Source organism: Pollicipes pollicipes, unplaced genomic scaffold (assembly GCF_011947565.3).
Source record: "Pollicipes pollicipes isolate AB1234 unplaced genomic scaffold, Ppol_2.1 Scaffold_2661;HRSCAF=3116_pilon_pilon_pilon, whole genome shotgun sequence".
Taxonomy (NCBI): domain Eukaryota; kingdom Metazoa; phylum Arthropoda; class Thecostraca; order Pollicipedomorpha; family Pollicipedidae; genus Pollicipes; species Pollicipes pollicipes.
Genome location: NW_023596152.1, coordinates 69,028 through 92,701, shown reverse-complemented (window position 1 = coordinate 92,701; position 23,674 = coordinate 69,028). Strand labels below are relative to the sequence as shown.

The following is a 23,674-nucleotide window of genomic DNA, read 5'->3' as shown; positions in this document are numbered from 1 at the left end:
TCAGAAACCCTTGGCAACGTTCAAATTGCTCATGAGCGGGGATCGGACATTTAAATCCTTTGACAGTGTCGAGCGTGACTGGCTTCTGCAGAAACTGAGTGGTATGGCGTTGACTCTCGTTGGTCCCGAAACTGGCTTTGTGATCGTCGGCATCAAGCGCGCGGTGGAAATGACGTGTTGCCATGCAGTCACGGGGTCATCCAGAACTCGATTACAGGGATAATTTTATTTTCAATATTTTTAAAAGGCTTTCCGTCTGACATTACCATCTGCATATTTATGTAATGGCGATGACGATGTACGGTACAGATGGAGAAGACGATGTACAGTACAGATGGAGAGGACGATGTACGGTACAGATGGAGAGGACGATGTACGGTACAGATGGAGAGGACGATGTACGGTAAAGGTGGAGAGGACGATGTACGGTACAGATGGAGAGGACGATGTACGGTACAGATGGAGAGGACGATGTACGGTACGGATGGAGAGGACGATGTACGGTACAGATGGAGAGGACGATGTGCAGTAATGATGGGCGGGACGATGTAAGGTATATCGATACGATGTACAGTACAGATGGGCAAGACGATGTACAGTACAAATGGGCAAGACGATGTACAGTACAAGTGGACAGGATGATGTACGATGCAGATGGGCAGGACGATGTACGGTACAAATGGACAGGACGATGTACAGTATAGATGGGCGGGACGATGTAATATACAGTACAGATGGGCAGGACGATGTACGGTATGTCGACACGCGTCACGCGAACGCTTCAGTTGGTCCTAAAGATCTCACAAAGGAAACTTTGGCGGTACTTCGCTTCTATCCCGCGCAGAAATGATCTGAAGATAAATCTGAAAACCCCTTATCATATCCTAGCACGATCATGTAAGCGTCCCTATGCCTTCCAGTGCGTTTAAGTCCTTGGTATGTTGTTGACGGAAACCTGACTTGGGACTATGGATGCAGACGTCAAAAAGTGTTTGGTGACTGCTCGTGAAAATTGCTGCCAAATTGGTAAAGGGTACCGGCACTTAAAAGCGCATGATCCGGTTTGCCAATAAATACGTTAGTCGTCCTTATCAGAGAGCAATGTTGTCCCAGCCCAATAAAAGTGTTATTACACGCACTGCCCCATGAATCTACGCTGCCGACGGAAATTGCTGCTGCACTGCACCATGGATCTGGACTGCTGGCGGAGATTGCTGCTGCCCTGTCTCATGGATCTGAACTGCTGGCGGAGATTGCTGCTGCCCTGCACCATGGGTCTGAGCTGCTGGCGGAGATTGCTGCTGCACGGCCTCATGGGTCTGAGCTGCTGGCAGAAATAGCTGCTGCCCTGCCTCATGAATCTACGCTGCCGACGGAGATTGCTACTGCACTGCACCATGGGTCTGAGCTGCTCGCGGGGATCCTTTCCAGGAAAGTCTCTGGCCGGCGGTTAGTCTTACGCACCAACTCTGAACAGCCTGGTGTAGCATTAATCGACCCTCTGGACAGCATGTGATTTGGCCTCAGTAGGTAGAACGTCCGAACGTGGCCCTCTGAGACTTTTCCCGGGCTGAAATGTTCAGAAGAGAGCAAGTGTCTAGCCTATGCGGACTGAGGATCACTATAAAACGTTGTGGTGATAGCGATCCGCTCTCTGTCAGTGGATGTGAGGTACGCGCGCCTGGCGCGTAGACAAACGCCCGCGTGAACCGATGCGAGTGTTCGCAAATACCAATGTCGTCATTTACTGTGTGTTTGGGGTTTGGCATCCATGCTGTTGGTTGCCATGACTCACTTGACATGTGTCTTGCTGAAGATAACGAAGACGATCTTGCTGAGCAAGTTGAGTGGCGTGGATGACGATATACGGAGAGAGAGAGAGAGAGAGAGAGAGAGAGAGAGAGAGAGAAGAGAGGAGAGAGAGAGAGAGGAGAGAGAGAGAGGAGAGAGAGAGAGGGAGAGAGAGGGGGTGTTATATCTATATTATATATATATATATATATATATATATATATATATATATACATTGCTCTACGTGCCGATCCAACGCCCAATAAGTTTTGTTCAATCAGTTGTAAACATTCATTTTATTCACAGCACCATTCCCGGTCATGAGATGCTTGCATGGATGATAGCATTTTGTCCGGAAAAATGTTTAATGGTTTGATCGTTGGAAAATCCTCAAAGAGACATCTTGTTTGCTGTCACTTAAACACGTAAAGCCCCCCCCCCCCAAAACCGAAACGCCACTTGTCCTCAGAGGCGGAAACGCGACTTCCGTTACATCATCGCTTCGCCCGTGGCTTTATCGCCGCACGATCTCGACGCCCCCGAGCCATAGCCGGCGCCGGCACGACAATATCGGCGTCAGTGAGACAAGCGGTGCGCAGCCAGACGGCGGCAGGCACCGCCCAGTCATCACCTCGACACGGCAGCGACAAAGGGCGCGTGGCGCCAGCTACCGCGCCTTGATTGTCTGCAGCGCCGCAGACCGGGCGGCACAAAACCCACTGACCGGCTGGAGACCCCCCTCGCCATCCCCCGTCCTCCCCCCCCCGCCGCGGCCCTCACTGTCGGACTAACGCGACCCGCGGCGGCGGCGAAAGGGAAATCATCGCCCACGGTTAATTGCCCCTCAAAGGGTGCAGGTATCCCAGGTATGAGGCTGGCCGGCCGCTTTGATGTCGCCGCTAATAAACCGACAGATGGGCCGACGTCGACCGCACACGTGCGCCAGAGGCCTGCGCAGGACGCAAAAGAGGACATTTTCAGTTGATAAAAGTGGAAAACTTGATTGTGCCGGCAGATTGTATCATTGCTCCCCCGTCCTTGCCTACGGCGTAGCCCCAGAACGGCTTCCGAGGCTGCTGGCTGAGGCCTGCGCTCGGGAAGGCGTATCTTCACGGTCGGAGATGCGCTGACCTTGGAATGCTGCTCGCCCATTGGCTGTCGCTGGTTCCTGTGTTGACCCGGGTCATGTCTTCCGTTCAGCGCAGTTTTCGCTTGGCCAGGACAGCGTAGGGACTGGTGGTGACGGCGCGCGCGGTCAGCGGTACCCTATTTATTACTATTTATTTGTATTTATTGACAATTAGGATTTTCCGTGCGATTGCATGGTATGGAAGACTACCAGGCGTATTCGACAAGGCTGTGCTGGCTCGTGCTCGCCCTGTGCTGTTGTCCTACGGAGGCCCTGCCGTGGTAGGTGATAGGGCCTTGGCTCGATGATTCGATGTTCTCGAAGCGACATTGCTCATCATGTGTTGTTTTAATGGATTTCTGCCTTCTGTACTGCTTTCTTTACTAACACAGTGGAGGACTTTGACAACCAGGGTTGATTTATTGCATGATTTGGAATGGCCGCGGAGCATGGACACTAACGATGTCACCCTGTTCTGGGATTCCACCGAATGCGGCATTTTATAGCAGCAGAGAATGCGGCTTTACTGTAGTGATTGAGCCTACTCGCCATGTGTTGATGAACTCGGCCGTGCTGACATATATGGATGATATGAACCTGATCTCAGCCTTCCGTCCGTGTTTGTAATACTCCTGTTCCCTCCCTCTCTCCCTCTTGGCTTCGAAACGATGTCTGTGCACGTGAAACTTCAAAATCGTAACGGCGGCAACAGCAGCGCATCGCAATCAGCGATTGCGCTCGACTCATGTTCTGCATCGCAATCGGCCATTGCGCTCGGCTCACGTTCTGCATCGCAATCGGCGATTGCGCTCGGCTCATTGTATGCTTCGCAATCGACGATTGTACTCAGCTGGCGTTCTGCATCGTTTCAGGTCTCTTGGGAACGTCCTCATGACGGGCATATCGGTAAGTTCACCTCCATGTTTCTGCTGAGTTATTGTCGCTGATATCTACAAAGACTGTTGTTATTTGGGCTTAAGGGCGCGAGGAATGACATTCGTGTACGACTGATAGCACTTCTTTAAACCAATTATGTCTGTATATTGTTCCTTGCTATATGAGCCGCTTTGGACATGTTCAGCCCAGAACCTAAAGTCAGCACTCCGATCTGCCACACCTCTCTCCAGTGTCTGTACCACCATACCGTGAGTCAATAGACGCACAGGACTTGTGCTTTTCGCATTGCTTCTTGGTTTATTCAGAGGGCAGAGCTTGCAGCTGACGCAAGTTGGCGAGGTGGTTCAGGTGTTTCTGACATCATCCCAGTCGTTTGCTCTGAGCACAATGAGCTTACATAACAGCTGACGGCCAATGATACCGCAGCATCCAAATTCTCCAATCAAACACAGGATACCGAAAACAGACGACGTGCGACCAAATATCCGGCATCTTAAAGACCAGAAGGTCGTTTCTATGCATTCTTTGTCGGCCAGCGAAAACTGCCAGCCCGTTTGCCTCCATGCGTCGCGTTCCTTGTGGCCTCCGACCTCCACGCCGCGTGTGTGCCTGACCTCTGACCCACATGCACGTGCTCCCAGGCTGGGGTCGAGTTTACGGACAACATGGCGGTGGGACAGCGGCTGGCGCACACCCACTGCCGCAAACAGTTCTTCTGGCACCGCTGGAACTGCCCCACCGACGACTTCCTCAGAAGGTGAGGAGAACTGGGTGGTGATGGAGGGAGAGGATGTCGTCCGGGAGGGCGTGGGGAAGGCGTGGGGCCTTGTGTGGCTCCCCTGCGATAGCGACAGCGACTGTCCGAATATCTCACAGGCTTGGGCACCCAATTATCGTCATGCCGCCCATAGTCTTGGAGTGCCGGCTCGCACCGTCCAGCATAGCCTGCCCCTTTCATGCGTCCAATCGGTAACAGCTGAGCCACGGGAAGCTTAGCCAGGGGATACATAGCCAGGGGAGATATCTGGCTGGAGAGATACATGGAGCTGGCGGCTGAGCTGAGCTCGTGCCATGCTTACGTAGTAATGATTGGGTGCTGAAGATACGCAGCGGAATGTAACACCCTTTATTATGGCAGAGGGTGCCAAACTATGAACGCGACACGTAAACAGCATTAGAAGAGTTGTTGTACATCCAGCTTGAACAAATCATTCTGTAATGTAGGCAATCTATATTTTCTGTACACTTTTTGCTTCCTGGTATCGCCTGGGATATTGCAGGGAACTGATTGTCATAATGATTTATGGTGCCATTACAAGCAATAACAACGCCGAAATACTAGTCGCCTGAGGCCTTTACTAATCACATCAGCTTCATCAAGACTAACCATACAGGATTGTTGCCGATGTGTGCGGTTCCATCGGCACGTGACGCTGGGATGGCGTGGTCGTCCTGTCTGCAAAGAAGGGAGCAGGCTTCCCAGACATGGCACATATAGCCTCGTAGCATTCCGGAGTCATCGGGGTTGCATGTCGAGCCATGACCCCACGAAACCTCATTCAGTCCGATCGAATCACCTAAGCGTGAGCGGCAACTGACCGTCAATACGCCGCCCGCGGCCGGTCGTGATTGGACGCCGTAACGAGCCGCCGGTCGTGATTGGACGCAGTAACGAGGCCAGCCTTACGTCGGATTCTGTCTGAGCTGAGCAGGAGACTGATGGCAGGATTACGACCTACGACATGACGTAACAGCAATATTTCCGTGAAATACTGCGCCTTACCTACGTAGCAGCATCTGTGGCGAGTGTTTTTGTCCTAACACGAATGCTGGTGAGGTACATGTCTGAATGCATGAGTTGCAATCGAGAGGACAACATCGAACACTGGTGGTCCATTGACACCGGGACTGATTCTCAGGCATAGCGAAATACAACTGAATGCTGGTTCGTAACTGGCGTACTGAACGCCGCAGTCCTGACGTTGGCAACAGCAGTGCACCAGTATGCTTTGCAGGGCTAAGATTGAAAGGCCCGCAATGCGAGAGAGATATTTCATTACGTTCGTGAAGAGGGGATATGGGGTTCTATCCATCGGGACCTCGTAACTAAGCTTTGCTTGGCTCAATGCCTAAGTTGTTTTATTTACGCATGGAGAGGCGGGGGAATGACGGAGTTGCTGCGCAAAGCTTCAGCAATGACATTGACAAATGACATGCCAAATGACATTTCCCTTGTCCCGGCGCTTTCCCAACCAGACAGACAGACAGACAGGCGAGAGGAAGAGCAGCCAGCAGTGACCCTGCACGGTCATGCATAGCATGAAAAATGAGGTCATGGGCACAGGATAAGGCGTAAAACTGGTAACAAAGCCCGACGGTCCGAGGTCAGGGTCTCCACATGTGTCTGACTGCGATGAGACGTAACGGAAGCATGCTTAAGGGGATGTCAGGGATCAGATGCTATTTCATTTCACGGGTGACGCAATAAGTACATTTGGCTCCTCATAACATGCGCAACAAACAGGTCCCTCCGAATCCGCTCATGCCAGGCTCATCCCAGATTGTCACAGGTAAGGCCGATTCAGGTCCGCTGATCCAGTGCTTGTTGTGGTCCATTCTGACCCACTTGTTCCCGTTCGTTCCGATCCGTCTCATTTCGCCTCCTTCCGTGTGATCCGTCTGATCTGTGCCTGTCCATTCCATCCGCTCTGCCCCGTTTCCGCTTATTCTGATCCGTTGCGTCTGGACCAGTTTCTGTCCAGTGGATTCAATAGTATGTCCAGAGGAACCTAGCCCTGTCCCTCGTGATATGACCCGCTCTCCGCGACTCCACACTACTCACACCTGCTCCATTCCACTTGCATCCACTCCACTCCCCTACTCTCCACTCCACTCCACTCAACTCTATTGTACTCCACTCTACTCTACTCTACTCTACTCTACTCCACACCAAACCGCTTCATTGTACCCCACTCTTCTCCACTCTGGTCCACTCCGCACTCGTCTAACAGGCACCCCGTCCCGCGCAGGAACCACCAGCCGGGCCGAGCCACGCGCGAGGCGGCCGTGGTGGACGCCATGACCGCCGGCGCCATCGCCTACGCGCTGACCCGCAACTGCAGCAGCGGCCAGATACCCGGGTGCACATGCCAGGCCAAGACCAGCCGTGGAGGTGAGCGGGCTGCCGGCCGAGGAGGAGGCCACTGCAAGAAGGTTCTCGCTCTGGCGTGTGTGTGTGGGGGGGGGGGACCAGGCGCGCTCTCCGGAAGGGTGGGAGGCATTCGCTCGGGAGGAGGTTGAGGTGGGGGGGGGGGAGGTGTGCCCTCTGGAGGCGGTCAGGGAATCCTTCCCCGAGCGCAGGAAGAGGAAATATGGGATGACAATATAAAGGATCACTACGGGGGAGGGGGAGAGGCGGGGGTTGGCATGCGCAGGTGAGCGGTCTCGGAGGGCGGAGGTGAGTGAGATGAGAGGCTCAGAGACAGAGCTGGGGGCACACGCTAATCTCCCTTAGATATTGACAACTTACTCTCATGGGAGTAGAGCTTAGGGTGTGTGGAGAGGCTCTCCTTAAGCTACGTTAAATATGGGGGGGGGGAGGAGGACGATGAAACATGATGGAGGTGCCACACGAGAGGGGAATAGAGCATAATGGAGGTGCCACGCGGGAGCCAGAGGTCTTGGACAGTGCAACATTACGCTTAGGTGTGTGGGAAAGTCTGGTTGGGTGTAAGAACATGTTAAGACATCACATTATAATGATGTTGGCGTCTCCTCCGTACAAGGAATACCATATTGTTAATTTTGCATCTCTAGCACATTTAGGGACCAAACGGACGTAACTTTATGGGACGTTACGCTTAATATAGCAAACAAAAAAAAAACAACGGACAAGTAAAGGCTGTCCCCAGCGGAAGTGGGGGGAGGGGGGGGGGCATCCAGACACCAATTGATCATGGAATCAGAGGTAGTGGTCGGTAAACCGGAATGTCACCCTTGCTGCGCATCGCAAAATAATATATTTGGCACTGAAGCAGGTAGATATGTATATAAGTGTATGTGCGTGTACATGTAAATGTACGTCAACCCCGTGCGTACGTATGTGCCAAATGTGTGTACCCCACTGTAGAGCTGGACACCATATCTATACTACGTCTGCATTGTGCATGAATGTTACGTTCTGGACCTTCCGCACATACGTGTCCGTACTTGTGCCTGCATCTGCGAGTGCGGATGCGTTCTTTATGTGCGGGTGCGACTGTTGGGTCTGCACCCGCGCCTGTAGGACAGCCGGAGGGGGCGACAGGCGGTGGCTGTGTTCGTGTCCGTGGATGTTCATCTATCTGTGCCTGCAACTGCATGACAGGCGCAGACCAACACCCTGTGCCGGGCGTGTCTGTGCCTGTAGCTGTGTCCGCTTCTGTATCTGTGTCTGTCTTTGTGCATCTGCACGTGTATCTACATCTGAATCGCAGGCGCTGACTGGCACTGGGGCGGCTGCAGCGACAACATCGACTTCGGCGTGCGCATGTCGCAGCAGTTTCTGGACCACGTGCCGCTGGACATACCGCTGAGGCAGGCTGTCGTCAGACTGCACAACAACCAGGCCGGCAGACAGGTGGGCAGAGCGCCGACACCCCCACCCCCCCCCCCTCCCGCCCCAAATCCAAGCTCGATCCAGGCCGGCAGACAGGTGGGCAGAGCGCCGACACCCCTCCCCCCCCCCCTCCCGCCCCAAATCCAAGCTCGATCCAGGCCGGCAGACAGGTGGGCAGAGCGCCGACCCCCCCCCCCCCCCACCCCCACCCCACCCCACCTACCTACCGTCCCAAACCCGGGCTTGAATCTCGGCTAGGGGGCTGAACAGAGCTGTCGGCACGGTCGTGGGGGGAGGGGGGGGGGGGTCGGCGTGCGTCCTGCGTGAACGGGAAATGAGAACAGATGTAGAGTTTCCTTAAAGCGACTGGAAAATGAACGATGAGAATAGATGAGTTTGACATGAGAACGAAGGTAGAATTGCTTTACAACGCTGGAAAATGGGAACGAATGCACAGCTCAGTTTTGGGTGAGTTTCGCAAGCTATGAAATGAAAACAGACGGGAATTGTTAGAAGGTTGAGAGAGAGAGAGAGAGAGATATATATATATATATATATATATATATATATATATATATAAACAGATGACATAAACAGATGACAGATGATAAACAGATGACAACCTCTACGATAAAGACTTCTTCTACGAAGAAGTTATTAGACCTCGTTTATGGGTCCAGAGGCCGTGTTCCATTCCCGCCTGAGGAGGGTTCTTGCTGGTCCTGATTTTATTGAGGTTGGTCACACAGTGAACGAGTGTGCACTGTGAACCGTCGAACTGTCAGCGTGTGTGCACTGTGTACCGTCGAACTGTCAGCGTGTGTGCACTGTGTACTGTCGAACTGTCAGCGTGTGTGCACTGTGTACCGTCGAACTGTCAGCGTGTGTGCACTGTGTACCGTCGAACTGTCAGCGTGTGTGCACTGTGTACCGTCGAACTGTCAGCGTGTGTGCACTGTGTACTGTCGAACTGTCAGCGTGTGCACTGTGTACCGTCGAACTGTCAACGTGTGCACAACACGGGGAAGGGGAGGAAGAGAGGGAGAGACAGAGACGCGGGGGAACGGGGAGGCAGGGAGACAAGGAGGGAGAGAGGAATAAAGGTGAGCGTATGCGATAGCAACATATCTGCAGATAATGGGCTTTTTAGCTGATACGGTGCCTCAAATCAGAAACTATTGAACACAACATCTGAATATATTTGCTTAAAGTCGGGCATATTACATGTGGATGTCTTTCATACTGATGAACGATACTGTACTCTATTTGCTGGAGGCTTGCCGTGTGGTAACAGCAGCGTGCCGCGTATGCCTATCTATCGATTGGTAGCCAGATATGTTCCGGACGTGGGCGGCCACCAGCGCTTTGCCTTTGTGAGTACACTTGGCCAGCATCGTAACATTATTTATCAGTGCAGGTCGTGTGAGGTCGGGGGCGGGTATCATGTGTTGCATCGGTGCATCATACCGGCACTGTCGATGCACGACAAGGCTCATCGACGCCCCAGTCACCGACACAACCATTTGCCACAACGGAAGTCGCCGTCAGTGGGTAGGCACCTCTTCGTAGGTCGTTTCTCATAATAAGGGGAGATGTTGTGACATTTTTGTTAGCAAATTGCGAGATTCATATCGTGGTTGTCGACGTTGAATACTATCAGGTACTGTTTCTTGCTTTTATATGACGAACAGCCTTCTCCTCGGCCTCATAGGCCGTTAACCCCCCCCCCCCCCCCCCCCCCCCCCCAGCCAGATGGCATAGTTGTACGTGGGTTTCACGCTGTCCTGGCTGATGAGTGGAAGTGCTCATGAAGCACTCCGATCTCGTTGTCCATAGCAGTTATTAGACTGCTGTTATTTAAGAGTAATAAGGCCGCAGTATCTAGCAGTTATTAGACTGTAATTTGTTAGCAGTTACGGGCACCTCAGTTTACTTTGACATTGCTGTGTCTGATTCTAGCACGTCTCTGATGTACGAGCGGCCATGTCGCGCCATGTTTGCCGGTTCTGTGTAAGTCTGAGCGGATCACGCGTTCTTTGTACCTAACTGGACTGTCGCATTAGCAGCTCAGGCGTCGGCGGCCGTCTGGTTTTCTGGACACAGAGGCTGTAAGCTGACCGCCAGAGGCATCGAATTTTAAGGGAGGTCACTACAGAATTTAAATGCTTTGGTTGGTGAGTGGCTCCATCGTAAACTTAAGAAGTAAGCTTTCCCAGATTTGGTCGTGGACAAACAGGCTACATTGGGCCTGCAAATGCTACCAAAAGGGTACGACGCCCTTTGCAGTAAGATCAATCACGCTGTGTTTGGAAGCAGGTGAGAGGGGGGGGGGGGGCGGGGCAAAAGGGTCTGCATTCCGAAACGCATGTTTAGTTATGCAACCTATCTTCTTATCGATGCAATTGCTAGCATCAGATCTCTCAAAACTTACACATGTTAAATAGCGTGCTATTTCGCACTAACTCATGTCTGACACAATACTCAGCAACATAGGCCGTGAAATAGTTCCACCGCCGAAGGCGCATGTTATATTTCGACGGCATGTGGTGAGAATATTGGTCGCCTTGTTAAACGATGCATGAACAGCGTAATTAGGTGGGCAGTGACAGTCATCTCTGGCTGCTCCTCAGCTTCACATGTTCAGGTTAATGTAACAGATGAATATGCTAATGGCCATGGCAGTTGGGTGCGTCGTAACGCGTCGTGAAAAGCCGTTCAAGGCAATCCATCACTCGTTGAACGACGCAATTTGTAAATCCACCAGGCTGCCCTCACTGACTGCGTAACGGCCGGATTCCTCTTAGCTTCTAACGGACGTAGTAAGTTTACGACCCAGTTCAATCATGGTAATTTCGAAACATGATACGCTCAAGCCTGAAAGCTTTTATGCGCTAGCTCGCGCTTAGCTTATTGAGGGGACTTTCACGCGTAGTGGCGTCAAAACGGAGAACATTCTCACTGCGTTGATTAAATGAAACCTGCCATGCCCTGGCTGGATTCACACAGCGATAGATTGAAGCAAAGAGTGGATAGGTTGGAATTTTATGCAATCTCCGTCACGACACCTCGAAAACTCATACCTGACCTCCTCTTGGATGAATCGGTTGCATATAATTGGCTCAGCCGCAATATGGCGTGTAGGGGAATTAAATCGGGGCACATGTGATGAAGTCATCTCGCACGCATGGGAAGCGAACCCGGACTTCCACGACTTCTTCCAGGATGTACGTAGAATACCAACGACGCTTAAAATGTCAGTGATGAAGTGCTAGTCAGAGGGCCTCTTTCACCAGTGGGGGCCCCTAGGATAGCGAGGGCCTCTGCCAGTCAGCTGGCTGAGACCACCAATGCCGAACAGTCGGCCTCGTGCTGGTCTGGGCCCTGGGCCCATTTTCCAAGCAGGGGCAACGCCGGGGCCTTCAAAGGTCATGCAGAAGGCCTCTCGCAATGTTCAGGGCCCCTGAAACAGCGAGTGGCTCCTTGTGTTGGTCAGGGTTTACAGTGCCTAACACGGGATCCTGTGTCGGCAATGGGGCCCCAAGTCAGGTTGTCAGTCAAGCGCATTGGCTGAAAATTGACAAGCACGGGAGCCAGAATGTCAAAGGGCGTCTTGACAACGACAATGAAGGGATATATGAGAAATGACGACGCAAGAGCTCACATTCATAATGTGACGGTAGAAAGGCCCTGTGTCTGTCAGAAGCCGCAGTGCCAAAGGAGTGGCCGTCCGGACTGTTTCAACCGGGAGCCGATAGGCCGAACTAGTGTCTCAGAGTTAATTATTACGCTCCCTGTTCCGGTCAGAGACCCTGTAGCATCAGGAAGAGGACCGGTGCGGTGCGTGACGTAACCCTCTGAAGACCTCCGGGTAGATAATGGGGCCCCGGCCCCCGTATCATTAAAATTGAAGTCTCTAGTGACCTTGTGGGAGGACGGAAGTGCCCTTCAGCTCCTGACCAGGGAACTTCACGAGCGCAATTTTCGAGGTCGATCCTTTGAACGGAATGAACAAGTAGAGCAACAGGAGCGATAGAGATTACTCTACTCTATGACGACTTCGTGGTGCTGCACGTGCTGATCCGTCCCGAGTATCAATCAAATTATTGCGTAGGTACATCACAGTGCATCACAACTGATGATCAGCATCATTGTCACAAGACCAGGTAGTTCAGCTAGCTATGGCTTCCACTCACCAGGCCAAGCATTGGTAGACCCTCAACTCACGCACAGCGCAGTGAAGTCTTATAATACGCCGTACCGGAGCATGCGTGGGGATGAGCGCACATTTTAGGCAGCTCTTGCGGTCTATTCCCGTCCTGATTCCGGCCGCGCTCGACCGATCGGATCCTGCACCCTGTCACCCGTCTAGCCATCTTAGCGTGGGTCTGGTGGGACGGTAAGTGCAGCCACACGTCTGGTGCAGATCTAGCGTGGCGATTCGAGTGACATGCAAATCCGCGGCAGTGTACTTGTTTGCGTGTGTGACATCAGCTTAGTTTCACAAATTTGAAATGCATGGATGACAACCAGTTGGTTGCAAATTCCGAGTGAATTATATAACTATAGCATAGGTACTTACCATGCATATATGCGGCAACTATAAAAATCATGGTCCAATTAAAAAGTCCCCCCTGATCTACCTCCCCTGAGCACGCCCTTGCACGCTAGACGTACGGTGCGCATGCGCTGTGCCCTGCTTACTCTGACCCGCTGGATTTGGCCGTCAGCTGGTGCGCCGCTCGGCCCGGAGGCTGTGCAAATGTCACGGGGTCAGCGGCTCGTGCACCATGGAGACCTGCTGGACGCAGATCGCCGACTTCACGCTGACGGCCGAGCGCATCCGACGTCGCTACCGCAAAGCCAAACGGTGGGTTCGAGACCTGGCAGAGGCAACTTCATCCCTCGTTTCGAATACCGTCATCAATCGATGGTTTTTGCGACGCTGAAGCATGAGCGGGGGGGGGGGGGTTGTTCGCTTACTATTTCGAGGGCGGGGATATTCTTGAGTGTGGCACTTTGCTAAACTTGCTTGTGCAGCGTAGTTTGGGTTCATGCATTAAATGGGACAAATGCAGTGTCAAACAGAAAAAGCTGACATGACATCGTCATCTCTATTTCCCGCAGGCTGCACAACAGCGCGCAATCTATGCGCGTTACGTTTAGGATATGAAATACGCCTTGGGATTATTTCCCGTTGATTTTTCATTCGAGAGCAGTGTTCTGACGCATCCCATATTAAGGGGGAGGGGTGGGGGTGGTCAATAAGCCCCTTTTCCCGCTGGTGTCCGGACTAGAGACGCAACTTTTAACCCGTTAGCCCACCTCATCTGACCCGCAAACAGCCTTGGGCTTTTGGCCGGGTTGTGGGCCAGACTTGGTGGATTTTTGCGGGTCAAAGTTTTAGCGAAGCAAAATGATGCATTTTTTTGCTATTGTCTAAATTGAAGACCATGAAAAATAAATTATGCCGCCAAACGCTATGCAATTATGCAAAGTCATGTTTTGATTTTTATAGCAAGACATCCAGTGGCAGAAAACTCATGGCAAACATGCTGCACTAATAAACTAAACTGCCCGAATTGAACAACTTAAGTTGACATATAACCTGAAAAAAACTGAAGAAAACAAAACCAATTTGCAAAGTATTGCCAGCTTCTATTAAGCAGGAGTAAGGCGGGCAATCGGCATAAACCCAACTTTATTCTGTACTTGGCTGTGGTGATGATAGTGAGGTGTGTACTTAACCTTTTTCGATTCTTTCACAAACCATGCCCCATGGTCAATATCAATTATTAACGAAGCTGGTAAACTGTATGCCTTTCATTCCCCTAGCCTAGCATGCTTGTTTAGTACAGCCCGCAGTTACTGGTGTCACACACAGAAATAACTGTCTAGATTGAAGTAGGAGCAACGTAGAGATTGCATGGCGCATCAGTGATTTGGGACATTATGCATGCTGTATGACATTTTTCTGTAATGGCACCAGTATCAGATGCATTCTTCTATCAGATCCATTAGATACCTACACCGTCTGCCACCCCTAAAAAAGTTAGTCATTCAGTGCCTCATTTTGATATTGGTGCAGCAACAAAAAGATTGCATTAATATTATCGCAAGATACAATGCAAAGGCTCTGTCAGACTGGAAGAGGTGAGTGAAGTGTGGGGAAGGTACACCAACACAAGTCGCATTTTAATGGACACCAAGCTTATCTTTATGGACTTTCCATCTGAAGTGTAAATGCAACTGTGACGAAAGGTCTGAAAATATGGTGTTTCTTTTTTGTTGGTTGCTTAACGACGCAATGAAGGGAACATCATTACATAGACATCATGGCGGTGTGTGCACGAACGCAGGAGGGATGAACAAATGAACTGAACACGTTGCTTGTTGTGGCATGTAGCCGGCAGAGCCATGCAGTTTTGATACGTCTCCGGAGCGCCAGAACTGTATAAAATGTCACATTAAGTTACATTTTTAGATTTTTGAGGATGCTGTTCTACAGACTAATTATGTCAGATCACAGTAATTAGGTGTTAACGAAATATTATTGTAGCTGCGTAATTGCTGCAATCGGTCATTGAAGTTAGGATGTAAGATTGCTAGGCCGGTGCCAGTTTGAAACCTGGTATCTTTTGGTGTAAATCTTCCTTCCCAACCTGTTGCTAAAGGGTCTTGCTCATTCAGAAAATGATATCAATATTTGCGATTTACTTTAGTACAACACAATCTCATGTCTCAAATACTTTGATCAATGCTGGACGAGGAGCATCACTGGCATCAGCCATAAAATGTCGAACTTTATATGATACGGGTATGAGACATTTCATGCATATTTTATGTATATATATAAAATAGAGGAGGAGTGATGAAATACAGCTTGAAATTAACTCTTCTTGCGGATCTAACTGATCTTGCTGGTTGATACCGGGTCAGCATCATAGCACAACCGGGCCAGTATTGTAGCACCATTCTGTGCTGGATTCCCAGCTGGCCGGGGCAAGCTGGGCGGAATTTTTTAGAAAAGTTACATCTCCTATCCGGACATGATCTGGAACGTCGCGCAAGAAATGCGACGGAAACACGTTATTTTTGGAGATGCGTGTGTCCGTCTGCAGCTCGCCAACACAGGCTCATGATTTCCGTGGTGCCCGGTACGCTAGTTGGTGCTGTTCTTTGTCTAGTCATTAACCTAAATTGTCTTTTTGGTGGTCCCTGGAAACCCGAGGCGACTTGTTGTCTAGTTCGACGTAGCCTTCACATCATACACTATCCCATACAACCAGATAACGAAGCCATCCAGCTTCGGTCCGACAAGTAAAGGCAACAGCGCGCACAGGAAATGATATGCGACCAAAAAACTTGATTGATATGATGTTACGGGGAAGTTCATTGATCGTGGCGGTCTATACCGGTATCACGCCGAGCAGGAGGCGGTCTGAGAGGGGAGAGGCCGTCTTGGCTTTGGCGAGAGGCCGTATTGGCTTTGGCGAGAGGCCGCATTGGCTTTGGCGAGAGGCCGTGTCGGCTTTGGCGAGAGGCCGTGTCGGCTTTGGCGAGAGGCCGTGTCGGCTTTCGTGAGAGGTGTCGTCGGCGTCTGACTCGGTGTCGGCAGCAAACTAGATCAGTGCCGTCCAGCGCCAGTGATTGTCCGGCAATGTCAATGGAACTCGCTGACAATGTTATTAGAAGAAGTATCTAGTACCAGTTGGTCATAATCACTAGAAGACATTAACACTGTGAGCAGCTGCCGAGATGCCGCCAGACACTGATCTGCCAGGGCCACATCCAGCCGGTGTCATTACCAGTGGCAGCCAGGGCCAGTGACCTCCCAAGGAACCGTCCCTGGGTGCGCCTCTGGCGGGGGCCACGGTCATTTGCTGCATACATTCGGTTCTCAGTGTAACAGCGGGCGGGAGAAGGCGCCAGAGACCCCGACGGGCGAGAGAAGGGACCAGAGGCCCCGACGGGTGGGAAAAGGTGCCAGAGACCCCGACGGGCGGGAGAAGGTGCCAGAAACCCCGACGGGCGGGAGAAGGTGCCAGAGACCCCGACGGGCGGGAGAAGGTGCCAGAGACCCCGACGGGCGGGAGAAGGTGCCAGAGACCCCACCATGGCGACGTTCAGACTCGGGGCATCCCTCCCCGCAAAACTACGTGAGACAGCATCCCGGCATCTCGGCATCCTGACATCCCTCCCCCAGCATCACGTGGAACGGGCGCCCCCCACCGCCAAGGCGACAGCAGGCTGCAGCAAGCTACCGTTTCATCTGTTCATCAGTTCATCAGTTCAAGTTCAACGGCCGTTGTTCTTCCCCTGGAGACGCAAGCCATTGCCATCTGCTTGTCCCCTACATAATGTGAGGCGCACATCTTGGGGCATACACGATTGTGCTTATCACTATCGACACAATAGCACCCCCGTAAAAGGCTTTACTTGACGGTCGTCTCCGCCGGCAGGCTGGCGACGGGCGCCGACGGCAACGTGGTCTCGCCGGAGAGCGCGGTCAGCCTGGAGGGTGTCTCGCCGCTGGATCTCGTGTACCTGGACGACTCGCCGGACTTTTGTCGCGCAGACGCTGCTGCAGGTACGGCACTGCTCCGCTTAGCCACACGACGGGTGGCCTGCAGCCCACGGTCTGCAATCTGGAGTCGGAGGAGAACAGGGTATAGGGTGAATTCGGGTGAAGAGGAAGGAGTTTGTAGTTTTCAGACAGAGTTTAAAGGTGAGAGCTGCAGACAGAACTTGCGGCTAAGATCTCCAGATAAATGTTCCAGAGACTGGAGTTTCAGTGCTTGATTATAAAGCCTGAATTGGAGCCTAGACTTTGAGGTAAGATCCACGTCCAGTGTTTTCGTTAAACGTGTTTGCTTTCTATCTCCTTTGGTAATTCGTGTGCTGCCTGGCAGAGCCATGTGGCGCACGATCGCCGGCAGCACTGCATTGACGCGCGGCATAACCCGTACGATCCGAACTCACCGCCGGCTCCGAGATAAAGTCAAGTGATAACAAATTCCTCTACGGTGCCGGTAGTGTAGTGGTTGCTCTGCGCGTCCATGAAACCAGAGGCACAAGGTTCGATTCTCGGCAGTGTCCGTCCGCCCTGTCAGTGTCAGAGGCATGCGACGCCACAGACCCTCGCCAGCAGTCGTTGAGCCCCAATGACAACCGCTGCCTCACGCGCCGCCCCGTCACTGACCGGTGCTCTTGCTTGACAGGTATTGCCGGCACCGCCGGCCGCCAGTGCTCCCGCAGCCGGGGGCCCGGTGTGCGTCGCGTCGAGTCGCGCAGCTGTAAAACACTCTGCCGCCAGTGCGGGCGCCGCGTGCGTCGTCAGGCGACCCAAGTGGAGACCTCGTGCAACTGCCGGTTTCACTGGTGCTGCCATGTGACGTGCGACACGTGCGTGGAGCGGACGTACAAGTACTCGTGCCGCTAGTGCCGGCGGCCGCCGAGAGATGGCAGCAGTAGCAGGGACTCTAGTCGCGGATAGATGGCGGTAGTGAGATGCCGTTGTCGTGGCAACGAAGATAGCGGTTTGCGGTTACAGTGACGTGATGGTGTGGCGTGCAGTGCGCGTGGAGCCGCGGTCCTACTATAATGCACGCCCTGAATGTCGATGGAATGTCATTAAGCATCATCAGTCGGGAACTCTGACGGGTGTGGGTGTGACGGGTGTGACATGCTCCAGCGAACCACGCAAGACGCCGCGGAAGCATGACGAGCGCGCAGTGTTTTTCGCATGCGTCCACTTTGACATGGCGTCCAAGTGATCTTCGTGCTTTGACCAATGGCGACGCACTCAGAAACATGGCTGGCAGTGTGACTTCGAGGAAGCTTTAAGCCAGCAGGCGCGGTTCTGGACCTGTTTTATTCTGCCATGTTCCCAGTGTATGGACGTCCTGGTCGCGACATTCCTCGGTGATGTCCTGTGTTGTCCCGGCTATTTGTTTGCTCTGTATTTATTGACTTGGTTTTATTTATTTATTTCCACAAGTATCTCCTTCCCCTGCGTGCTCCGGCCCGCCTGGTCGAGCGTTTGTTGGCCCACCTCTGGAGTGGTGCGAGCCTGGGTATACCGAACTTGTGCAGGCGCTGTGTGTTTTAAAGGGTGATAGCGACATCTGAACTGACGTCATAGAATGACAGTATCTGGTGAACTGGTCCCGACAGCCGGGATCGGCCACGGCTGATACGCCGACTGGGCTCCGATGACACGCGACCAGATCCCGATCAGCTAGAGACACGCCAAGTCGTAGTTCTGCGTTTGTGGGAAGGCATGTCGAGTGTGGCTTGTAATATACAGATCGCTGCTCATGACCTGACCTGCTGTCGTCCCGCGGTAACTGACCGCATCTGGCTGTGGCCGCCCATGTCGCGACGTGTCCAGCAGTGAGGCGTAACACCTGGGACAAGGGAGGGGGGCGAGGGAGGGGTCAGCACAGCTGACCCAAATGCTGAAAGTGACATTCATCGAGTAGACCTGCTAACATATCAGATGATGTGGTGCGTCACGCTCCAGAACCGGAATTCTTGAAACATTGCTCGTGAGAGAGATATGTAGCTCCCATGGCTTTTCATGCAGCCTGCCGTAGAGGTTACTCGGTCATTCTTGAAGGCGATCGATACATTTCTAATCTGTGATGCTCACGGGCGTCCCCAGTTGCACTCAGCAGTGCACCGCCGCGGTGCAGAAATGCACCGTGACGTGATCATGCACCGCCTCGTCTACTCCATCATGCCATCACGTCATTTTTCCATCACATCATGCCAATCACGCCACCACATCACGTCATGTTACCATAGCTGCCACCACACCCTTGAAGGGAGTTTTCAACATTTGTGTGCAGTTTTGAACTGAAATAGCCCTTTTGAAGATCAATCTGTCCAGTTCACAGCCCCGCCCTTATTAAGACCTGAAGCCCTCTGGCTTCTGAGCCACACGCCCGCGAAGACATGCGAAGACATGCGAAGACATCTTTCGTGACATTATTTTAAGGCCAACCAGGCATCCACGACATCATCGTCAAAGGAAAATAGAATTGTCGAGTTGTTCATCTTTGGCGTTCGTGGACGCGATTTTGCAGATATAACGGCCATTCCCTTTAATCCGACGCCAAATAAAAATTTTGCCAGTCACGCCCACGTGGGAGGGCGGGGGGGGGGGGGGGGGTAAGAAGAGTATTTCACCTTCGGGACACATTTCAAAAAGGTACTCAAGGAAATTTCTGGACTAGTAACGTCCGGTGATGGCACTGGGTAGTGCCGTTGCAGCACCGTCAAGACATAATAAGGACATCAATTTTTAGCATTTTCGAATAAAAATATCCCCTGTCAATGTCTTGTAACAGCAGAGCTCTTTCATGCAGTTGCCACCACCGTCTTCATGATAACCACCGCGCGTACCTCCACTGGCGCGATTAAATTAACGTTTGTAATTGGCCCAGCAGCCAAGGGCTTGCCACCAAGAAGTTGGTTGCTCGAAGTTTGAACCAGTGCATCACATGAATCATGCAATACTCCCATTCCCAAAGTCAAAGTGCTCCCCGAGAAGAGCTGCTGTGGCAAATGTCATAGGTCAGAGATCCGAAAGCCTTGGTGTAACGTTTCGTTGAATTCGGGGATACAAACTTCATGTTCGCATACATTTTCGTCAAAACAGAGTGTTCCAAGATTTCGTGGCATTTATTTCGCCAACATGTTGACATATTAGTGTGTCTCATGCATTACACAAATCAAACTTTGGAAAAGCAAAGCAAATGAGATGTATCACGTTCATAGCGGTGAGCAGGGAGTCAAATGAGGTTTCCTCCGCAAGGCTGGCTACTCCCAATCGAAATTCTGGGCTATTCAGAAGGATTTCGGGAAACTGGCATGCTGATCAAGTCGTGTGCGTTTGATGTAACAGTAGGTGAAAATTACAGAAAAGATGGGATGCTCCCTTCAATAGTAGCCGCCATCCCTCAGCCGGATATTGCAAGATACCTTCATAGGATGGCAAAAACAATCTGATAGTGTTTAACCAAATTAATGCAAGCTATCCAAATTTTCGAGGAAATTCAGTGTCCTCATTCCAGCTATTTTTGGGCTCGCCATCTGCCGCCGACTGGCAGGGCTAGCGACGGCCGGCCGCGGCCGCGCTGAAGCTCGAGACCGCGCCGAGCATCGCGACACGTCAAGCCTTCGCCGTAAGCTTCTGCCGTTGGCCTGGAATTCTACCTTCAGATGGCGGGATCTGGGCTCACACAGTTAGCTCCGTTTGGCGTGGGCGTTTATTCCAGAAAAGGAGTGACTCAGGCAGTGGATACCTCCGGCCAGTCACGCCAGGGCCGAGGGCAGAATACCGGACCTCCATGGGCGTAATGCAGGGCCTCTGTGAGCAGCATTCCGAGTCCGAGGCTGGCACACTACGCATAAATAGAATACATATCAGGTCTTTATAGACTACATATTAGGGCTTTATGGATGGTAAACCTGCTGATTTAAAGTAGTTTTTTAGTAGTAGTAGTAGTTTATTACTGATTTAAAGTAGAAGTTTAAAGTAGGAAATAACTAGCTAAACTAGGTAAACTAGGAAATGCCAAGCATTGGTCCTTAAATGGGATGTTCCACCTTTGAAAATACTGAAGCAAGTGTCAGATATGATGAAATTTGCTCACTTAAAGCTTCTGGTATACTTTTAAGTGAAAAACACCGATCTAGAGATTCTATTTCTCTGTTAAGTAAACCTGATTCCCAATACGCTATTGCTTTTATATGTCATTACACGTTGCACGACAATGATTGTCAAGTGACGGCCGTCTCATCTGGAAGTCTTTCTCATGAACGCCAGATATGAATGACTCACGACTCGACAACTATATTTGCCCTGGCCTTGCTTGTCGCATAACAAATGAAATGGCAAGGTTCAAATGACATCATTATGTCGGCACGGATGCTTTGGTGACCTTGAAATAGTCTCCCTGAAATAGCCTGCACATCCTCGTGAGTGTGTTCAGGTCTAAAGAAGGAAAGGGCTGTGAACTGCACCGAATGATCTTCAATATGGCTTTTTGAGTCCAAAGCCCCATGGAGCTGTAGAGCAATCCCCTTAATCAGTCATTAATTTGTACAGACCTACCTACCGCAAAATAACGTCACCCACACCCACCACCTACTGCCCGTTAACCGAGCCATTGGTGAGACTGGCGATCACCAGTGAATGAAAGGGTGTGCACTAGTGATCCCATTCGGGGACATCTCGGCCGGCCAGTGACTGTTTTTTCATAAGTTTTTGGACCTACAAATTGTGAAAAGTGTGGACTGGAAAGCGGTACAATATTTAAGATCACACAAATCCGCAAACAGAAAGCAGCTTTTCAACTACATCCCGATTGGCTTATGGCTTGGTATGTGTTTTAAAGACGTGGCAGATGGTCCTCAAGATTAGGTAAAATGAAACGTCATGGTGCACACTGCATATTCTCACGAAAAAAGGCCAAAGCTGGACAGCTGTCACGTGAATAAACACAACCTGATCTTTGTAAGCACCAGTGATAGATCTAGCACTGAATGGCAGATGAATAGGGCCATAGACACCGCAAAGGCCAATCATTTGGAATGGCATGTTCCACATTTTGAAGACTTTGATGCAAGCGTTCGGTGTAATGGAAAACTCTCACTGAAAACTGTTGGTCCGCTTTTAAGTGCAAAAGCCTTGCTGGGCCAAAAACTGATTAGCAAAAATTGTTTAGTAACTACCTTTCTCAATACGACATTCTTTGATTACGTCGTGAAATGATATTATGACTTTTTATATTTCATTATTATAAGAAGCAGGTGAGGTGGGCTCGAGCGCGCCTCTGCTGGGACCGGCTCTCGCGTCCGCGGCCACAGGCCGCATGCAACCCATGGCGGGGCGTGCTCAGTGCTGGTACTGCGGCAGAAGCCTAACCGTAACGTTTGTTTTTATCTTAATTTGAACATGTATGTTGAGTCCAGGTTGAGTACTCGAATATAGAAAGGATCATATGTTTTTGTTTTCAGTATGCGGGCATCACACACGGAAACATAAAGTATCGGTTGGGGTGCACATATTAGGTAAGTCTGGTTTTGCTTTGTCCACTAGGCTCAGGAAGTTGTCTAGCTGTTGCATTGTGAATGAGGTGAGATCGCTGACTGAGGTGGTGCCGATAGGATAGAGTTTGTGTTTTGCGGGACACGCTCAGTTTATTCCCGTATTTGTCTTTATCCATTTCAGCCGATTGACTTGGATAACAGACTTTTGAAGCCGTTAAATTGGCTTCGTGCCCATTCATGTTTTGTATGTATTTGCTCTGACTCATTTATCTGACGTACACGGATCCCTTCAACGAAACTTGGATGGTATTGACGGGCACGACGGAAAGTGAGCCAACATATTTTACACATCCATAGCGATAATACATGTATTTAGCCACAAATACGTAACACAGCCAAAGCTAGAATGTCTGGCCAACATGATCACCCTGGCACAGAAGCACGTACACACACACACACACACACACACACACACACACACACACACACACACACACACACACACACACACACACACACACACACACACACACACACACACACACACACACACACACACACACACACACACACACACACACACACACACACACACACCTAGTACTTACCCAGGCTACAGCTCTAAAATATGGCATCCATGTGAACAACATCATAAAAAGGCGAACATAGCCCTAAGCCGGGTTACGCCATAACGCAGCACGCACCGCGCGGCACACTCAGTAGCATATACAAAACCTATATAACACCCCATGTTGACTAAATAGTCACACATTAGTCGTTTTGCCACATGATTATGATATAAAACCTTTTTAAAACTTATAAAAAACAGTTCTCAGCGTTTACTTTCCAACGATTCACCTTTTGTCGACGACTTTCGGCTAGAAACGTTTCGCACAGACTAAACAAAAGGTTTGGAAAAACGCGTAATTTGTGGAAAACAATTGCGATTGGTTTGTTGTGAGGAACACAATGTTGCTATGAACAGAACTAATTGCAAATCTCTTCCCAGCGAAACCGTTAAAAACAAAGTTTGGTGGCAACTCTGGTGGGGCTTAAATCCTCAGCGTGATCCACGACGAATAATTCTTGAAAGAAATGCTTCTACCCGCCTAGCTTCACGCGGCACCGATATAAACTATAATGGCGTACCCACCATCCAACGCCCCCGATCGAGCGTGTATTGAAACATTGGCTTAGTTCAG

The 23,674-nt window shown here is 51.0% G+C and overlaps 1 protein-coding gene and 1 long non-coding RNA gene across 2 annotated transcripts; both read left to right on the top strand.

The window, feature by feature from the left end:
- The first annotated feature begins 3,794 nt into the window (after positions 1–3,794).
- LOC119114572 (uncharacterized) lies at positions 3,795–6,885 on the top strand. The gene is made up of 3 exons (XR_005096044.1): positions 3,795–3,826; positions 4,459–4,574; positions 6,847–6,885. It is a non-coding gene; the product is annotated as an uncharacterized LOC119114572 (long non-coding RNA).
- A 1-nt stretch (position 6,886) lies between these two features.
- On the top strand, positions 6,887–17,853 carry LOC119114569 (protein Wnt-8b). Its single transcript, XM_037238658.1, has 5 exons — positions 6,887–6,989; positions 8,293–8,435; positions 13,142–13,281; positions 16,874–17,001; positions 17,633–17,853. Exons 1-5 carry the CDS (start codon positions 6,896–6,898, stop codon positions 17,851–17,853), a joined length of 726 nt encoding a protein of 241 aa, XP_037094553.1. The 5' UTR covers positions 6,887–6,895.
- Positions 17,854–23,674: the final 5,821 nt, after the last annotated feature.

Excerpts from the sequence above, each read along its gene's own strand:
- LOC119114569 (XM_037238658.1), top strand. The coding sequence starts at position 6,896 with ATGACCGCCGGCGCCATCGCCTACGCGCTGACCCGCAACTGCAGCAGC. Across the intron at positions 6,990-8,292 it reads GGCCAAGACCAGCCGTGGAG|GCGCTGACTGGCACTGGGGC; the intron begins GTGAGCGGGCTG and ends TCTGAATCGCAG. Across the intron at positions 17,002-17,632 it reads TCGCGCAGACGCTGCTGCAG|GTATTGCCGGCACCGCCGGC; the intron begins GTACGGCACTGC and ends CTTGCTTGACAG.